At 39.3% G+C, this 20,574-nt stretch overlaps 1 protein-coding gene across 1 annotated transcript; it reads right to left on the bottom strand.

Moving 5' to 3' along the window:
• Positions 1–1,561: 1,561 nt before the first annotated feature.
• On the bottom strand, positions 1,562–18,857 carry GOLGA5 (golgin A5). The gene is made up of 13 exons (XM_066551754.1): positions 18,755–18,857; positions 17,573–18,188; positions 15,055–15,279; positions 13,770–13,989; positions 13,108–13,231; positions 12,100–12,303; positions 10,800–10,970; positions 10,131–10,259; positions 8,163–8,261; positions 6,310–6,535; positions 5,056–5,161; positions 4,256–4,319; positions 1,562–2,941 (listed from the first exon to the last, which is right to left on the bottom strand). Exons 2-13 carry the CDS (start codon positions 18,135–18,137, stop codon positions 2,861–2,863), a joined length of 2,214 nt encoding a protein of 737 aa, XP_066407851.1. The 5' UTR covers positions 18,138–18,188; positions 18,755–18,857; the 3' UTR covers positions 1,562–2,860.
• Between the last annotated feature and the right edge of the window lie 1,717 nt (positions 18,858–20,574).

Raw genomic sequence — 20,574 nt, 5'->3', positions numbered from 1 at the left:
ACAAATGCAGGGCTCCCTATAAACCCTGTTCCTCATTTTTCATCATTTTCACTCTGTCTACCTGTAGGCTTGGTACCTGGAGCTGTTTCTGTCCTGGAAGGAGGGAAAGAAGGAAATAAAACTAGACTTTTCAAACAAAACACAGTCCACTGTGCTCTCAAGCAGTGAGATACAGCAGCTGGGAAATGACATTCCTGTTTTCTGTGAGTCATGACAACCATTTATATCTGGTGCTGGGCTACAGAGTGTGGAAATACAGGGTCAGCATTTGCAAAACATTTTCAAAACCCTGAAAGTGATATTCTGGTCTCTGAAGTGGGAGTAGTTGAACTGCCCAGCAGTTTGAGAGTCCCTCAAGAAGAGACTTGGCAATTGGAATATCTCCCCACCTCTTAGAAGAGAGGCTACCAGAGGCTTGCTCACTGCAAAGCCATTTTTTCAGCGAGGCAGCCTCGCAGGAGAAAGGCACCACCATGAGGGGCTGCTTGTCAGAATGGAGACCTGGTGGCACCTTTGACTTGTAGCTGTGGCTCACTTCACAAATCTCCACAGGTGACATTAGGGACCAACACCACTGACTGGAGCAGGAAGTACATCTTAGCTTTCAACTCAAAATGTGACATTTATCTTCTGAGAGATTCCAACACATGCTCTGGCATGTTCTTGCACCGCATCTGTGCAGGCAATGAACTGTGGGGCAGAAATTCCAGTGTTTGAACAAAAGCTTTGTGGGGTAGTTCTATTTTATCTAGCCCTGAAACTGTTTAGCACGGCCCACAACACAGGGCTGATGCTATTCAAGTGCCTCGTGTCAAAGACTTTATCGTCAGCCTCATCACAGGGCCAACACCACAGAAGCCTAAACAGATACTGGAGTACAAGAGCTCAGTTCAATAGGCAAAAGTTAGCAGAAACCTTCTAGTGCTTACCCCTGTGAAACTTCTACCATAAAGTCTGGAATATTGAAGAAAAGAATATTAATCTATGATGAAGGGTTTTGTAACAGCTTCACTAAGTTTCACCAAAGAGTCTCTGCATTCTGAAGTTGCCTAAGCAAAAAAAAAACCAAAACAACAACAACAAAAACAAAACAAAACAAAAAAACAAACCCCACAAAAAACAAAAAAACCCCGCAAAACAAAAACAAACAAACAAAAAAAAAAACACCCTAAAAGCCAACAACCACCAACCAAAAAACCCAAAAGCCAAACTGAGAAAACCCCACAAAGAAACCAACCAAACACACAAACACACACACAAAGGGAAACCAAGAGAAAAGGAAGTAAGAATAGATATAAAGCTCTAAGGCATTTATACCACTAATAATGTTCCCCCCCAAATATCACAATATACTGAAATATTCAAAGATTCAGTGTTTTAGAAGTGTTTAAATGAAAAAGCTGGATGTGTGTAGAAAATGAGTGTGCAAAAGTTCTTTACTTGGTCTCCTTCCATACCAACCAGCTCTCCCTGGGGTTCAAAAGTGGCTTTAGTACCAGAATTGAAAACAGGCAACAGAATTATGCGAAGTGCAACAAATGCAGAAGAGGGCAGACACAACTTAGAATAAATGCTGTCTTTTATTATTCAGTTTATCCAAACATTTCAGTTTTCTCTGCAAGATTGAATCAGAGCAGCAATACAGTTGTTTGTCCACTGTAACATTTCCATAGGAGCCAGCGTGACACCTCATGCACAGGACCCAAGGCCGTGTTCAAGCCACATTAAAAACTAAGCCACATCCTTAAGAGCAAGAGTGACAAATTGCTTGCGGTCATTTTTCATTACCCAGCTGTGAGCACCACACAAAAAACCAAGAAATTCCTCAAGGAAAGAAAGTGACCTTGTGTGATTGTCAATTGATAATCCATGATTACAGAATGCCACAATCTGACAACAGAACTTCTACAGAAGGTTTGGTATTTTGGGTTTTACTATAAATATTTGATGAGGTTTGTTTACTAGTATATTTGGCGAGTGTTTAGACATGAGAAAATTTTAATGTTTTGATAGATTTCATATAGAAATACTTTAATTAAGTACCCAAAGCTTTAGAAAATAAATGTTTCAATAAGATTTGATTAAGACATGTACTAATGAGAGAGGTATAAGAAAATGCAGTTAAAATATACAAATTTCAAGTGCAAAAAGAAACACCATCACTTCTCAACAGTTTAAACCTTCCTTCTCAAAAACCATGTCTCTTTCTCTAATAAAGCTAAAATACCAGCCTTTAAATAGGCAGCCCCACTACTCAGTTGGTAGGAAAGATACTAGATTGCACTAGAAGTACAAAGCTAAGAATAATGCATAATATTTTATTCTTAAACTTATTTACAAAAATATATTGCACCAATCCATTTTCCTTTTTCCAGTTAATGTTAAGGAAAAGCCTATTATGTACAAAGTTAAAAACAGAAGTGCAAAAGCAGACTGAAAGAAACCAGAAAGAAGTTTATTTAAAATGCTAAATACAGTTTATTACCTGACTATAGCCTACATCCAGTATGACCTAAAACAATTTGTACCAGATATATCTGCAATTTCAGGATTCCTTGCATTTCTCTGCAGAAGAGGCCTTATCTTTCACTCTAACCATCAGAGGGTCTACATCAAATGTAAAGGCTAATCAGAGCTTAGCTTAACAGCTTCATTTCTCCAGGGAAGCGATGCTCTTTTAGGTAAATTGAAAAAGCTACATAGTATTACACATGTATTTGAAAGGTAGTGATAAATCAGGCATGATGGTTTTCATCCTTCCAAAACACCATGAGGAAATTTTGCTGATGTTTCAGGACTGATAATTCCAAGGCATTGCCAGTCCACCCCACATTAGCACAGCATGTGGTCCTGTCTCAGTCTACCTGCCACTGGGACTGTCATGATGCATTTCTGGGGTGTAGGTAAGGAGAACAATCATAACCCAGAGGTGAAGCAAGGCCTAGGAAAAGAAAAGAAACAAATTTAGCATTGACAATCACCATCCACAGCAGCAGTAAATAGGAGAGCTCTCCTATTTACTGATAGAACTTGTTTTGTAGAAATATTTTGATTAAAATATTTTTTCTATTAATCAGACACTTCTAAAAAATAATTGTCATTTGAACATTGAAATACTAAATCAGATTCTGAAGAACCTATTGTCAGAAAACCGAAGACTTCACACAAGCAGCAAAAATAAAACAGCCTGTTTTCCTACAGATTTGTGTTGTGTGGTTTCTCTTTTCCTTCCTGGCACAGTGACTTCAGCTGTTCCTTGTGACACCCAGTCCCCAGTCAGCACACTGTAATGTGCCTTGAGGGACTGGTAAGCCACTACTCCTGTGCCAACTGGCTGACACCTGACTGTAAGCCAGCCAAGCTCTGATTGCCTTCTCTTTAATGCAGGCACTGATTTGAGGCATTTTTATGAACTCTGTAGGAATGTTAATTCTCATTCAAATTTGGCTGAAATTATCCAATTAGAATACAAACTGCCTGGAGTGCAAAAAGGAATACCTAACCCACATTTATTTTAAAAATATTTTTAAAAATTCAAGTTATAGAAGTTAAGGTTTGAGCTGAAAAGGAGTAACTGCCACTGACTGCCCAGCTCCTGTACTGCCACCATCAAGTTTCCCTTCACACTGCAGCTTAGGCAGCAGAAGTCTGCAGTGTTTTTACAAAGCCTGCCTGTCCACAGGTCCCTGCAGCTGACAGGCACCTGCCCTCCAGTGGATAAGGGGGGCATTTCACTTCTAGCAACTGCCAGCCTGACAGTTTTGCCCGATGTGGGTGAGCAATTTTCTACTGTTTGTTGAAGTCTACCAAGAACAACTTGTCTTGCTACTTTTGCAGCTACTAAAGAAGAGTGACCATTAGCCACTAAAAAAACACCAAAGTGAGGAGTCAAATATTAAAAAACCTCTAAAAAATGTCATTTTCCTAAATGCAGTGCATGCAGGTGTGGCAGGTTAACCTTGGCAACTGGTCACTATTATTCCATATTTTACTACTAGAATCTACTTTCACAGGCCTTTAAATGGTAGTTACATAAGTGTCTTTAAGACTGATATACTGAGAATTTCTGGAAAAAACTGAAAACTGCCAAGCAACACGACTCCAAAATGCTGTTGTAAAAGCATTATTTGGTCCACTTTCCAAAAACCCACACCAAGTTGTTAATTATAGCCTTTTGAGCATCAGCCTTTCCATTTAAGACACACTGGCATGTAAACTGGCTCTAGAAATCTTGCACTGAAGAGAGCTGACTCACCATGTAAATGATGACAAAGACTCTTGCTATGGGGTATCGCCTCAGAAAGATTCCCAGCCGAATGCTACACAGGGAGCAAGAGAAAACAGAACACACAATTTAACACTGAGAAATAAATGAAATCCTGTCACAATGAAAGTCATGGAAGCACAAAGGACTTTCTATCAAGGTATCTTGCTTTCAAAGGACTAAGAAGTGCTACTAAATTTTGTTTTCTGTTGGTATTTGTTTCAAGTTTTGTAGCAGACCTTTGCTGTGAATACTGTCAATTCACCTAACTCCTCAGAAAGGGATCAAAGCAAATTTATTGCTGGATCCAGAATGGTTTTCATTTACTAATTTCTCAAACAGATTATCTTCCAAGGTAATCTGCTGCATTGGCTTAGAAGGCAGAATCTTGTCTTCATCAGGACTGAAAGAGTACAGATGATTCTCCCCCACTAATACATTCTTAGTTTTTATCACAGACACAGTCAAAACCTCTGAAAGTAAAAAACGCAGAAGATGGATGTAATGAATTTGATTAGATATTTTTTCATAACTCAGGGAACCTCTTGCACCAAAATCTGTAAGAGCTTTGTTTAAATAATTGACAATAATTTGCAAAAGCTTAAGAATATTAATGTCACAGGAAAGCACAAGTGAAGTGGGTCAATACTTAGTATTTTATACCATACTTTAGCTGTACTGTTTTAACCTTTTCCCTTCATAAAAGGGACCAATACCCACCAAAGTGTGTCACTTGAACACTGCAAAAGGCTGGCAGTGGTTACAGGTGAGTTCCCTGGGGACAGCCTCACCTGAACTGGTCGATGGTGCTGGCAGCCTTGCGGACCCTGCCGTACATTCCTGCCACGCCGGTGTCCGCGTCGCCGAACAGGACAGGGACACTGCGCAGGCGAGCCCCTGCCCCATGGGAACAAGGGCAAGCAATTACACACGCTGTTGTCAAATACAACAAACTGATAGTATGTAACAAATATATTGGTAAATAATATACACTCATCGATATGTTTGTAGTGCCATCAATTCTTGATAAACTTACAATCAAATCAAACTTTTCTTCAGCCTAATATATTTTTAAAATTTATTAGTTTACTAAATGGATATCTTGATATTCAATTCCATCATGTCACTATTATTATATACATATATATATATTATTTATACACTTAATAACTATTATTAGGTGTATAAAATGATGGGCTTGATACTGGCACAGTTTCTCAAATTTTTTTGCTCTCATACTGTAAAACTTTGATTAGCATTTCTGACACTAACTTGTACATTCAACAATTTTTTACTTTATTTACATTTTTACTATGTATCAATTTCATTTAAAAATTGATAATGTTACTTTTGTGTAACTAAACTTCAGCTTTCTGAAGTTACTTACAAACAACTCCAGCTTTGATAAGCAGAGAAAAAGTCTGGACTGTTATTTCACACCTTTTGGTGACTGTCCCTTGCTTTTAAAGTTACTTAACATACATACAAAATGACAAATTTTGACTCTGAAAAGTAACATCTCAACACATTGGATCAACTGCTGGGTTTGTTCAGAAACACAGGACTGACAAACCAACCTCATCAGAACCAACATATTTTAAGCTGCTTTTCAAGAAAAACAGAGAGCAAGGAAGGAAGAAATTAATTTCAACCAGATCAATTCTCAAAAGGAAATATTCCATTCTTACTCTCTTCCCAAATCCTTTTTGCAAGTAAACACTTAAATCCTGTTTCTAATATTCAGTTTAAACTCAAAATACAAGTTTAATTGCACCTGTGACAGAATTATTCTCACAGTGCCATAGTACTGAGAATTAAAGACTAAATTTGCTTTGTTAAATTTACTGAAGTCATTTGCTCACAAAAAGGAGCTTCTGGTTAACTTTGATACTGGCTGCTGCAGAGAAGGTCTCTAGAATAAGTGGCCTAGTTTCAGCACTTATTCTTCCTTACAAACTCAGACTTTCAGGGAAAGGCATTAGGAGACAAAATAGCCTGGACTGCAGAAGAGAGAAGAGTTTAAAGTATTGTATTTTCTTGTTTACCTTCAGCACCATCAATGCCTGCCATGTTAATGGAAGGTCCATTGGCACTTGTGCCTTGGACAGCCTTCAGCTGCTGCTCGAGCCGTTCCAGTTGATACACAAGGGAATTTTTCTCTGTGCTCAGGCTCTCTAACATGGTTTGCTTCTGAATTAGTGTTTCTGTCAGCTGGTGAAGCCGATTTTCCAATTCTGTCTGACTACTACTGCTTAGAGTCTTGTTCGTCAGCTAAAAAAGCAAAGAAAAAAAAATCATTCTCAATTCAAACTCTGACCAAGTGACATTATTACAAAGCTCTATAATAACCTAAGCTTTCAAGAACCAAGTTACTCCACAGCAGAAGTTTTGCAGGATAATGCCATTAAAACTATCACTGATGAGTGCAATAAAGAGGAAACCTAATTTCAGTTGTTAACTGTTTACATTACACAAGAAACTCTTTGTGAAAATGTATCTTTCTGTTTTCCACCTATAATCATATGAAAGTTTCTGTATGAGCCTAAATTTGATCACAACATCGATGCTATGCCTCAGGGACAGGTTTAAACAGCAATCAATAGCAAGCTAATCCAGCCTGCCTACCATACTTTCAACTTAGTGAGTATGTAAAAATGTTTTCACACAAGGAAGGAAAAACTCAGTACAAATAGGGAGACCTGATGTCATTTACAGGAAAACATGAATGAAATGGTGAGAATGCAGGATATGTTGCAGAAGAACTGAGGAGCACCAAGGCAGAAAACATGACTGTACTAGCAAACAGAAACTGCAAGGCCAGCAAATGGTTCATGTGTTTGACATGGATGTTGTCATTCAATTTGCAGAAAATATTTCAATCAAATGGGAATCACCACATCTGCCATATGTGCAATAGCTCATCTATTCACTCCAGTCCTAGACCTCAGCCACCTTGTGGCATCATATTCCACAAAGATGTAGCTTCATTAATGAAGAAACAGAATCATTAGGAATTACAGATACCCAAAATACAAACTAGGTGCCTGCAACCAGGCAGAGGCAGGTGCAGGTAGTCCTGAAGTTCAGCACCACCAGAAGATTCATCTGCCAACATGCCCAAGAAATCTGTCACAACCACTATCACATCACAACCATTTCCAAATGCTGACATTGTAACTGCTCAGCTGACCACATCTGACTCCAGACTGCCAAGTTCCCCATGAACAGCCTGCTTTCAGTATGCTAAGGTAACAGAATGAGGCCTGTGCCTTCAGGCTGCCCAAGGAGACTATGGGGGCTCACAAGTATGTGGAGGTTCCAAAAGGAATTAGACTGATACAAGGGAAACAGGTCCATCAACACAGCAGAACTTAGTAAAGACTTACACACTAACAACCCTAATTCAAGTGCTGATGTCGAGCAGGTACACAGGAGTGCAGGAAGTGGCCAGGCTCACACGGTGGCCCCCACTGCCACTGGCCAAGACAGAACAGTGAGTGGGCCACACGGATCAGAGTCTGCAGGACCTAACCAAGGTTCTTTGAACAGTTACAAGGATCTTGGCAGAGTTCATAATGACCTAATCAAACTCCAATGAGTGTTTTTAGTCTGCAAAGAGAAGAACATCGATCCAACATCCCCCACCAGGTCTAGTTGGGACAGTGGTTGATTTTTTCTCCCTGCTTTATATAAAAGCACATACAACTATAAAATAGGCTATTTACATGGTTCCCTTCTTGTATTCCCTACTCTCAAAACTCTACTCTTTATTGAAGACAAGTACACTGTACCTCACTTGTAGAATGCTAACAGGATTTTTCAGGACAGTGTAGTCAAATAAGTAGTTCCTAACATTGTTTTCATAACTGAGGGGTATAAAATTGTTTTCTATACACACCTGATTTCTGAGCTTCTGAATTTCTTCCTCTCTGTCTTTTATTCTGCTTTGCAAAGTATTCTTTGTCCGATACAGTTCTTCCTCAGTATAACGAAGTTCCTATAAAATTTATCACAATCCCACAGAAAAGATTTTATACATATATGTATTTTGAAAGACAAACTCTAGATCTAGAGTTTCACAACAGAACACAAGAAAGCAATATGCTGTAATCAAATACAAACTGAAATATTATCTTAATTACATGTCTGTCATGGACAGGGGGTATGGGGATAGAGAGCTGAGTATCAAGACACAACCTACAAAGCTAATTAAATTCTTTTGTGGAGACTGCCCTAATATAAATATCAATCCAGACTCATTTACTGGGACTTACACAATTTCATTGGGACCAAAATTTTATCTCCCTTACACTTTCACCATTTGTTGCAGTGCTACCTTAAAACTATGTCAATAATGTAACAATTACAAAATACTTAGAGGGTATCTGTATTCCTAAAATAAACTCATTAATTCAAAATACTATTCTTTAAACATGTTTGAAAACCCTTTGTATAGCTATCTATAATTCTGTATGACGTACATCTTCCTCTAAAGTTTAGGACAAATTAACATAGCAGATATGAAAGGAGAAGGAATATTAGAAAAAAAAAATTGCTGAAGAGTAAATATAACTGTTTTGTTACTCCCATGATTTGGTGGCTATTTTAGCTCCCACTTACAGATCTGTCAAGCTTATCTTTTAAAATAAGACAATCTTCAAATTACTCTGACTTCAGCCATCAGTTACTACAGAAAACAGATAATCCTGTTCTCCCTTTGAACCATCAGATGCACAAAGAAATAACACCTCTACCTATTTTCCATCTTTGGTTTCAGAAACCTTATGGCAATAGTTAAAGCAACTCCCAGACAGAACTGACCATAATTTTATTAAGTATCAACACAAGCAATTATGTTAAAAGCACATGTAAATGGGTGTCATCAACTGAAAGCATCAGTTTCTGCAACAACTGATGTTTTTTTAAATTCACCTCACTCTTTCTATTTCTATTGCCTTAAAGCATATTCCTCAGAAGGGCAGGAGTAACAAAATACAATCTACCATCTGCTTTGACATAAAAAACATCAGCTACCCATCAAGAGCAGACCTCGACTTCTGCCTTTTAATTAGTTCAAGCTGCGAGTATCCCATTAAAATGTAACTTCTGAAAGGATAGATAATCCTGTAAGATAAATTGTTCCTAGCAGATACAGAGGACTCGTGCTTTCTTCATTATCAATTATCTTTACATGAGCTTTTTCTTACAAGGAAAATTTTTAACATGCAAAGGATTTGTCCAATTCCTACTGCATATTAAGTTTGTTCACATGAAATACAAGTTTCCTTTTTTCACCCCCTCTCTTTATAGCACAAAACTGTTTAAATCAAGGCAGAATTTGCTCAAAAAGATGACGAAATCTGAAAGAATCCATTAACATAATTTTATCAGCAATTTGTCCACTACAGCAGTTTAGAAGTAATGACAATTAGATCCAGAACTGAGTAACCATAATTACTGCTAAAATTGGTACTACAATGACATTGTTTTGCAAGCTACAATTTATGGATTGAGCACAGGAAGATTCACAATAGCCACTTCCAGTATTAGGGTTTTTTAATATAAAAAATGTTACACTTGTTACTATATCCCTGTTGTTTGATTGTTTCCCTGTGGAATAAAATTCAATTCTGTGCCCTCCCTTAGGGTCCTGTTTATCCACCAGGATCTCTGCTCATCAGCAGCATCCAGAAGGCCCTGACCATTGCTTAATCTTGGCTGCACTTTCCTTGACCTAGTGGAGCACTAGACAAAAAATTAATCAAACACTGCCCAAGTATCCAAATAGTCTCTTCTTAAGCCAAATGCTTTTCTGATGACACCACACAGGGCCTAAAAAGAGATCTGGCTTTCAAGAATTCCTTACCTGTTTCTGCCGTTCTAGTTCAGCTTCTGCCTCCTGCTTGGCCATTTTTTGTGCTGATATTTGCTCTTGTAGGTCTTGAAGCTGCTCTCTTACTGACTCAGCTTCACTTACCTGCTGTGTCTCCATATCCTGAAATGAACACAAATATAACCATTTCACTAACATTCAGGTGTTACTGCAAATCTGTCATAGGTAACAGCAAAAAAAGGAGTATATACAATATTTCTTCAAAGGAAAAGGAAGGTGTGGGTGTATTGGATAAATTACATTTGGTGATTTTATACACAATATTTTTAGTAACACAATAATAAAATAAATACATTTTTTGAACATGAAAAGCCTCTGCTTCTTCCTTTCTGCTGTCCACAGGCTAAAACTGTGTAAAATGGGCTTGCATGCAGCTGCTATGTTGAGCCCATTATGCCAGCAGATGGGCATGGATGACTTGGATTAGAGTGCTTCAAGGATCAGTAGCTCTTACAGAAAAGAATATAGGTGGTGGCTAGAGAAATCACTATGACTGTTAGGAAAGAAATGCTTCCCTCAAAAGGAACACAGGGAAGAGAGAAGTAAGGTAATAAATACTAGAAACAACAGACCCACAGTACACAAGAGAACAGTCCTTTGTTGTAGCTAACTGCAAATACAGGTGTACATAGGCACAGCTACCTGCAGCTCTGCTCTCATCTGTTGTATTTGCCCCATCAGTTTTTGTATTTCTTCTCTCTGAGTGTCTCGCTCATGTCTCAGTTCCTCCAGCTCCACCGTGCTTGCTGTATTGCTATCCAGGCCTTCAATACCAGAGCCTTCTTTTAAGCTGTTTATCAACTTTTCTTTAGACTGAAAAAATAAGTCAATACATGATTTATAGCAGTATTGAACAAGTGCTCAACTACAATATGCTATAATGACTGGTTCATCTGTTCTTTTATCCAGTGATGACCCTACACATTTGAAAATGAAAATGCTTCCATAGTGATAATTTTTCTGATTTTCTGCATGCCATAAGACTAATTTAACTGAAAGTCTGTGTTATCTGTGGAAGAGTGCAGTATTTTTTCTTTACAAGTGCCTGGAATGTTAAACTTGTCATGGATAACAATTTTGGCCCTCTTGGTACTGAAATAGACAAGATGCACACCAACAAACACTATAGACAAAACTGACCCTCTTTTTCTCCTGCCAACAAAATCAAGAACCAGATACAGCAGTCACCCTTCAAGGAAAGAGGATAAATGATTTTATCCAGAGTCAGCCTAGTGTTACATTGACATTGACTTGTGATTTTAGGCTTTTCATATTTACCAAGATGATTTAAAACCTGCCCTTGAACATTTGACTAAATTTAACTATTCTAAGAAGAGATCTCTATCTTCAACATCTTGCTAACATTTATAAACAAGACTCAAACCAACCACATCTGGACATGGTATCTTTGACAATTTACATAGTACAGAACTTGGCACAAAATACCCGATTTTGCCACTGTTCATATCACAATAATCACAAGCAAGCTTTCAGGACATGGAAAAATATTCTCTGGTTACCTGTTAAGTATCCATTCTATGCTATGCTTCAGCCCCAGGCAGAACAGAGCAATATTCTTGAATCAAAAATACTGGATATATGGAACAAATTGTAGGTTTCATCTACTGCAGTTTCATCTATCTGGACTCTTGGATGTGGAACACACTGACAGATGATGCACAATAAGCACAACGGTTCCCTTAGATTTTTTTTCAGGTTCAGGACCTGAACTACCATTTCAATTCCATAACCTCACCTATAAACTTAAGTTTACAAAAGGCAGACTGGTAGCTGTTCTATATATGTATCATTATAGATATGCCCCAGAAGACATTACAGGTCACATGAGAAAACAGACCACAGGTTAGATTATTTGAAGCATAACACCTTAAAGCAGTTAAAGCACACAAACCACACTGTATTTCTTCACAACAGTGCTTACTTGGAGAATGCGAGTGGCTTTCTGTTTATAGTCTGTCAGCTCCTGTTTTGCAGATTCTAGGTGGCTTTTAGTTACTTTGACCTGCTGCTGAAGCTCATCAGCTCGCCTCTTCTCATCTAAATACTTTCTCTCAGCTGCAGTTATCCCTTCTGCCAGGTTCTGACGTTCTGCTTCCACTTTACTTAGACGAGCCGCAAACTCATTCTATGAGTAAGAAAGAAACAATAGTTTGTGTTTAAACACAGCCTCAACTTCAACCTAGGAAGGAAAAAAGAAAGTTTAAAAGCAATTACACAGAGCACACCATCTCCTATCCATCACCTCCGACCTAAAGACTCATTACTGCTACGTGGGAAGAAACTCTGCTTGCTTAACCAAGTGGTAAATAATCCAAATAAGAATATACTTTTCTTTTCCTCACCACAAAATAGCGAGGGAATAAAAATCTTCCTATTATTCAAATTTATTTAGCAAACAAAAAGCAAGCTTGCCCCTCAAAAAATATTATCAATTTTAGAATGACATATTTTGAAGTACTGTAAAAAAAAAACCAAAACAGACACTCTCAAAGATTTTCAGTATGCTATTATATGTAGCAAAGGCCAAATTAAGTATAGAAAACATTATTGATAATGTACTTGCATCTTTCCCACAGAAGTCCTTCATCTTAAGATCTCACAGTAAAATTGTGTCAAACAACACACCATGGAAAACTAAATGGATTACAAATTTACTTTTCAAGCATGTATAAGTTAGCATTAAAAAAACCCAGTAAAAATTGTCAACATTAATCCTCAACAACTTTTACTCATGAAGCTTTCAAAATAACATATAAGAAATAAATTAGCAACTCAAGGGTATTAGGTGCAGCAGACAGCAGCACACCCTTCCAAGCAATTAGTACCCTGAACAGGAACTGAAGTCAAAGGGAGGAGAGAGCACATGGAACCTCATGGATCTGATCTCAAAATCAGAGTCTTAAAGTCTTCCTGACTCTTCATGTCTAACCTGCATTTGTTTGTAACTTTCTTGCTCTCGCTTGAGTGCAGAGTCTGCATCACGCAGCCTCTCCTGAAGAGTCTGAAGGGCTTGATTTTGTAAACTGCTTCCTTCACTGTGGTCTTGTATTATCCTGAAATAGAGACACACAATTTATTGGAAAAGAAGCAAGCTATTGTGATTTTTTGTGTAGAGCTATAACCTCCTAGCTTCCAGACCAGCTTTGAAAATTTGCCCAGTAGATTACTGCATATGGACTACAGGTGTGAGGCCTGCAGTTAGTGACTCACACTTCTCCTCCCTGGCCTATATTCTGGAGTATCCATATCCCAGCAGTGAGATAAGTACGTGTATTTGTGGATAAGCAAGTCTATTTTTCAAGAAAAAAAAAATTCTTGGGATCTTCAGCTTCATGCCTCTAACACAAATACTATACACAAAAGGGATTCCAATAATCAGATGCCAACGGATGCCCTATTTAATACTCATTGGTCCTGTTTCCACTGCCAGCTATGATAGAGCAGTTTCAGTGCAAACTTTAATCCTTGTATTTCAAATCTTTCCTCATTAGTTTATTATTTTTTATTCTTGAAGACAGTGAATTATCTACCTTGATTTTTTTCAAACTTATTACTATTTGCAGAATTCCAAAGCATGAAATGAAGAAGTACCGTGATTTTTCACTCTGCAGTGCTTCTAAAGCTTCTGTCCGAGCACTTAGGAGCTGATCAGCTTCTTGCAACCGTACTTTCAGCACAGCCAGCTGGGAATCTTTGGCACCAACAGCTTCTGTCAGATCATCCACTCGAGCCCGAAGGTCTCTAACCATCCTGTCACTCTTGGAATGGTCAACATTCCACTTCTCCACCTTCTCCCGGGATTTGTTCAATTCTACAAAATAAGAAGTTTCTTTGAAGTTTACAAAAGTAGATATTACAAGGTCTTGTAAGCAGTCAGGATGCAACTACCTCATTTCTTAAAGAAAAAAATTAAATATGACAAAGTTGAAGTGAAACTGAAAATCTATAAGCTACTGGGAAGTAACAAATGCCAGATTTGCTGTGAAAACACAACCCAGAAAATTTTGGAGGTGATCTCAAAATAGACATTTTCTTCTGAGTTATGCAGATTTCACCTGATCCATCCCCAGCAATGGCCTACGGTTAAACATCCCTGTGCCAAGAGAAATGTTTGTATAAAGCATCTAGTTTAATTCCAGTTTGAGTTTACTGTCACATAAAAAACAACAGAAAAATATACTACTTGTGAATAATGCCTGAATACTTAGAAGCTTCTGTTTTTAATCTAACATCACACATTAAACTTCAACTGGATATAAAAACTTAAACATAACATCACACATTACACTTAAACTAACATCACACATTACACTTAAACTGGATATAAAAATTATCTGGCTTATGCAATTACTGTGAAAAAAATGTGGTACCTCAATTTTATGCCTAACAGCAGGAGTTTTCTCTCTGTTTTATCATTTAATTTGTACTCATATTTTTTATATTTTCATTTCACTTAACTTTGAAGAAGCAAGTGAGGTCATATTAAAAATATTATTTTTATATTTTTACTGTCAGTTTCTAGGCATCAGAGAATATAGTCTACTACAGCCCGAAAGTAGTCAGTTTGAAGTATTCAAAGGAATTTGGTCATTTAAAAGTAAGTATTTTGCAAAAGCCATTAAAATGCAGGAAAAGTATTTTGAACGTGGTATTGCCTGCCAGTGTTTTATTAAGATGTAAGCTTTGTAACTAACTTGAACACATCATTTTAATCAACGTTTCTTGTATCTTTGTAGTTGAACAAGCCTTTTAATTTCTCCCATCTCATTACATGGGAAGTCATACATGCAAAGGTACCTGGAGAGTTTTTATCATAAATACATAAAGCATTGTTTCCTAGTTCACTAGCACATTGCTAATGTTATAGCTGAAGCACCTTCTTGTGTTTCTTTGGACCTCTGTATTAATGAAGCCACTTCTTGATTTAAAGATTGAACTTCATTTCGCAGCAGCTGGTTCTCCAGGCGAAGGTTGGACAGCTCATGGGATTTGGAATCATCATTGGCTGAAAGGCTGGGGCTGGTGACTGTACTTGGTGATGAATCCTTCAGGCCATCATTCCCTTGGGCTCCCAGGCCAGAGTCTGAACTGTCTGGAGTTTCTGTACAGAGAGATGCAACTTAGAACAAATGCCTGTGTTTGTCAACTACCTTTCTACAAACAGTAGTTCCATGTTCTGCATCAATAGTTAAGGAACAACAAGAATAATAAATCAAAATAGTTCATACTGGAATGGAATATGGAGCTACTTCTCAAAAGGGGTTGCACAAAACAGGACTATTTACATGCATCATGCAATGTTTTTGTTAATACTGCTAGACAAAACATAATAGAAGTTATAAAATTTCTTATTACATAAATGGCACCTTTAGGATTTCAAAACATTAACACTCGATTTATGACTTTGCTGCTCAGAGTAGTCCTCAGAAGCTGAAGAGTAACAGAAAACACTAAATATACATGGCAACTAACTGCAGGAACTTTTAGTACAAACTCTGGTTTTCATTCAGATTTTGCCAATGCCAAGTTTGTTTTAAAAAAGAACAATAAAGGAACTCCTAGAGGTATTCTGAACAAGTCCCCTGGAGGGAAGGAGGAACCAACAGTCTTCTCCCATCATGCACAACACGTATCTTGGATTAATGCTGTGAAAGCTACAAATCCACTGTAGGAGTCTTGATTCCAGCATGCAGATAGTTGGAAGCTTTGCAGCAATGACAAGATAAAAATTACATAGCAAGCAATGAACAAACAAACAGGCAATCCAAAATGTTACTGCTGAATATTTACTTCCCCTTGTGATCATTAAACAAGCAGCTTCACTCTTCTTACCACTGCAACAGCCCCTAACACCCCAAGCCCAGGGAACAGGGGCACACTGTTAATGCTGAGCAACACCACATCCACAAGTAGCAGCAGTGACACAAGATTTCTACCATGTTTTCTCAAGCCTTTTTCCAATTAAAGTGATCCTAAGAAATGTCATTATCTTTCCTTTGATTTACTTACAGTTTCCAACTTATGAAATAATTTAGGCTCATTTCTTTGTCTGGAAAATTCAACAGATTAATTAATCTAATGAAACGAGAAATGAGCCATTTATAGCATAGACTGGATTATAACCATGGCAATATCAAAAGTATAATGTTAATTGGTTTTGTCTATAGTTAATACATCATAAGCTACTTCAACAGATTCTGTGCTGAATATTTAAATGACACAGATATATTTGTACAATGAACTTTGGAAAACAGTATGTTCAAATCCTGTATTGTAAATGCATTCTTCCTTATTTAGCAGCTCCACAATGCAAACTCTGCTCAAAAATCCTCAGAAGAAAGTTCAACAAGCCATACTGAACAAAACAGATGTTTCTTAAGCACCAACCAGCAAGGCCGCAGAGTCAGGTCTAACATACCTGTATTATTTATTTTTAGTAGTAAACCTTACTGAAAAGTCATGGACTCAGAAAAATATTCACATGGTTGGGAATTATCCCTTTTTATGTCTAAAACTTTTCAGCATACTTAATGAAGTAAGTAAAAAACTGGCATTTACAACACTTCACATGCTCAAAGTACTAAACAAATAATAAAGTATTCTAACTACATTATTGAAAACAGAACCACTTGCTTCAATTTTCTAAAATAAGTAACAGCAAAGTAGCACAGCAACAAGGAAGGAGTACAGACTGGACAGTCTGGTAGAGAACAGAAGTTCTTGACACTTCCCAACCACATTGTCCTTTGTGTGGTTGACCTGAGCCCAGCCCCAGCTTTTGATTGCCTGGCCTGAGGCTCATTCAGGCCTCTGGATTTAGACTGCAGTCATGAACTACTGCTGGCAAAGCCAGAGACTTTATCTCCCTGGCTTTTTCATGCCTGTGGCTCTACACCAGCCTGCCTGCATCCAGCTTCCTGCAGGACAAGCATGTTTGCCAGCTCACCCCTCCTGCGTGGTGGAACAGGAACACCTCACCCCACCCCAGGCACTGCTCTGGCTGAAAGTCACTCCCTTCCCACGTGGCAACAACAGCTACAAAACAAAAGAGACCAAACAAAAGCAGCAGAACTTGTGCTTCTACATGGGGACATGTGGGGCTGGGGCAAGGCTAGAGCACAGCTCAGAGGGGCCAGGCTGAGCAGCAGCAGCAACAAGGCAGGTCCAGAGCACAAAGGATTTAGGTTTTCATTATATCATCTGTCAAACTAGCACAGTATCTGGTATTGCCCCAATGATGAAAAAACCTGAAAGGCCCTGCTGTACCTCACCCATTTGACATATAACCACCATTAAATGTTTCATGAAGTGACATGAAGCTTCATGTGTTACCTAGCTTTACCCCAGACATACTTGGGTTTTAAATATCTCTAGGTTCAATACTATTTAACTACCATTGCCTTGGCTCCTGATGGAATTATCTTCAGTAGTTTTTGCACTCTGTGTACTGGTAGACACAGAACTAATGCTTGAAGTCCGAGAGTGATTCTGAAGAACAGGTGCCTTGCTCTTCTCCTTTTTAGAGTCTATCCTTCCATTAGGTTCTTTCTCTGAACTATTGAGAAAATCAAATAGCAACTCGTCATCAGGTTCTGACTTTTTTCTTCTCACAAAATGTGAGGCAGCTCTGGGTGTGGAAGCATTTTCTACTGGAGAAGCTGCCTCTGAGGATGTCCTACATGCTGTTTTAATATTTGCTGTTCCTGCCAGGATTGTGGCCTTTTGGTGTTTAATATTTTCAGCTGCTGAAGAGATGTAGGCTGCTTTGGATGAGGTCTGGTATTTCAGTTCTCCAGTATGCTGGTGCACCTCAGAATAGTCATTGGCAGAGTCCAAGTTCTTCTTATCATAAACTGCACTGCTCGAGGTGTCTTTTTTGCTCAGAGCTGATGCAGCTCCTTGATCAACTCTGTTGAGTAGATCCTCTGCCTTTCCAGCGAGATCAGCAAGCCAAGACATGATGAGTGTCTGTCGATGAGCTCTGTACAATTAAAATTTCAGGACCATATACTGCGAAAGACAGAAGGATTACAAATCAGATTGCTACTGAGGCAAGATGTACTGTTTATCTAAACAACTGGTGTGTTAAGGTATTAGTGCTGTAGTTATTATAATACTTTTCTTCTGCTTATTTGGTATTTTGCTGTTCTGCTAACTAAAGGAAATAAACCAAACCAGTTGCTGAGGAAAACAGACAAAATCTAGGTCTTTAAATCAAGGTTATTAAAAGCAGACCACAGCATCAGTTTCTAGCATCTTCAGCTGCTACAGAGTATCACAAAGAGAAAACAACTATGCCTTAGACGTTTGGCCTGCAAATTCCCAAACTGGCTCAGGCCAGGATCTCCTCCCCCACAAACTCTGCAGCCTGCTGCTTTCCCGTGACACCAACACGGCGGACAGGTGCCTTCGCCTGCAACATGGGCCTGCGACACCACAGCGGGGGCGGGCGCCTCTCCCCCAGCTCCGGGAAGGGACGTTCAGAGCGGCCGCTGCCCCCACTCCCAGCACCGCCTGCCCTCCCCAGGCCCGGCCCCACTCAGGAGCGGCGGGGCCTCAGCACGGCCCGGCCTCACCTCCTGCAAGCGCGGGGGAGCCCCGGCCCGGGGGGAGCCGTGAGGGGCCGGCGGTCAGCGCGGGGCCACGGCCGGGCCGGGCGCCTCAACCCCAGCGCTTCCGGCAGACGTGGCCGCCTTTCCGGGTGCACCGCGCGCAGGCGCAGCGGAGCCGCCTGGCCCCCGGCTCACTCAGGCCCCGCCCCCGGCGCACTCAGGCCCCGCCCCCGGCGCGCTCGGGCCCCGCCCCCGGCGCGCTCGGGCCCCGCCCCCGGCGGGCGGGAGCGGCGCTGGCCGCGCGAGCCCCCTGGCGGTGCTTTCAGTAACCTTTGAGGGGAGACTCGGCAGGACTGCCACTGCCGCAGGATCACAGAATTATCTATGTTAGAAAAGAGCTCAGAGATCAGCGAGCCCGGCTGTTGGCCCAGCACTGCCAAACCCACCAGTCAAACCACATTCCCAAGTGCTGCGTACTTCTGACTGTAACATCCTTCCCAGTCATCTGTGACTCAGTGTCTGAGACCTGCAGTACTTGAGCCATTTCAAGATTTATGGCTATTATCTCTCTTCCTTAAATGCTTATTCTTAGTAAGGATAGTTGTTAAAGTGTACATAAAGTACACTTACGATGTACTTAAAGCACTACATAAGGTTTTGTTGTTCATCCTCTCTTCCCCCTTTATTTTTTCCTCAACCTTCTACACCAACATATCACAACTAACCACCACATTTGCTTCTCAGAGAGTTTCTACTCATGCCTGAACTATCAGCAAGAATGTGAACGAAGACAACACTTACACCTCCTGCCACTTCAGACCCTCCTCTACAGAGGATCTGTTGTCCTCCTGACTATAATGCTGAATGTATGGCTGGTGACTTCCATCCATGTTTCCCCAGAGCTCTAGTTGTTATCTTGTCAGATCACATCTTACAAGTATTCTCTGGTTAAATTCACTGCTAGGCTGTTATCAAGTTATCTGAATGTTGTTATCTGGTTTACAGAAATTTACTTATATATTATCATGGTAATCCTCTTCCAATGGGGAACATACAATGTTTGGAAAGATTATGAAGAGTTCCTCTGTAAGTCAAAGGCTTCAAAACGTTTGTCTATAGATATGAATTATCAATTATCATTGGGCATCCTTAGGACTTAAGCCCAAGCAGGAGACATGAGCCCTGCTGCTTATTCAAAACATACTCATGGCACTAGTATTGGCATGAGTTAATAGAAAATCCATCCTGCCTCATTGCAGATTAAGCAACACATTGGAAATAATAGTAATAAACCAAATGAATTCACAACCTTCAACTTTTAAATCGTGTGCATCAGCTGCACATAAACATAATTTTAATTAATGTGAATGTATCACCTCCACAGGCACTAAGAAAAGCAGAGATTTTTAAGAGACTTTATTAATTACCAGTTTACACTTGCTTTACTCAACTTGTTCAGCCTTCAAAGCATGTTACAAATCCCTTCAATGGAAAATTGAGGTATGATTGTGAATGTTTGAAATATTTGATCATTACACACCAAAGTGACATGAAAAATGTTCAGAATATGAAGGGCCAAAGCCAACGCCCTAGATTACCTCTGTCTTTTACAAAGGGGGTAGAAACAAGCGTGTTTCAATCCAGAAAATATCCTATTGCACCACTGCATCTAGCAAGCACTTCTCTGCATTAGAGTCTGAAAACAAGTTCAGGAAATATACCCACAGCAGAGATGCTTAACCAGCAAGAGGAATTCAATTCACATTTTAACATGTCCCATTCCACTCTAGAGCCATTGCATGGTCCTTGTTTGACTGAATCATCTCACAGATGTAAACTAGTTT

Source organism: Molothrus aeneus, chromosome 6 (assembly GCF_037042795.1).
Source record: "Molothrus aeneus isolate 106 chromosome 6, BPBGC_Maene_1.0, whole genome shotgun sequence".
NCBI lineage: Eukaryota > Metazoa > Chordata > Aves > Passeriformes > Icteridae > Molothrus > Molothrus aeneus.
The sequence above is the reverse complement of the archived record's forward strand: the minus strand, read 5'-3'. Positions and strand labels throughout refer to the sequence as shown.

Excerpts from the sequence above, each read along its gene's own strand:
- GOLGA5 (XM_066551754.1), bottom strand. The coding sequence starts at position 18,137 with ATGTCTTGGCTTGCTGATCTCGCTGGAAAGGCAGAGGATCTACTCAAC. Across the intron at positions 15,280-17,572 it reads CATCAGGAGCCAAGGCAATG|AAACTCCAGACAGTTCAGAC; the intron begins GTAGTTAAATAG and ends CTCTCTGTACAG. Across the intron at positions 5,162-6,309 it reads AGGCATTGATGGTGCTGAAG|GGGCTCGCCTGCGCAGTGTC; the intron begins GTAAACAAGAAA and ends CCCATGGGGCAG.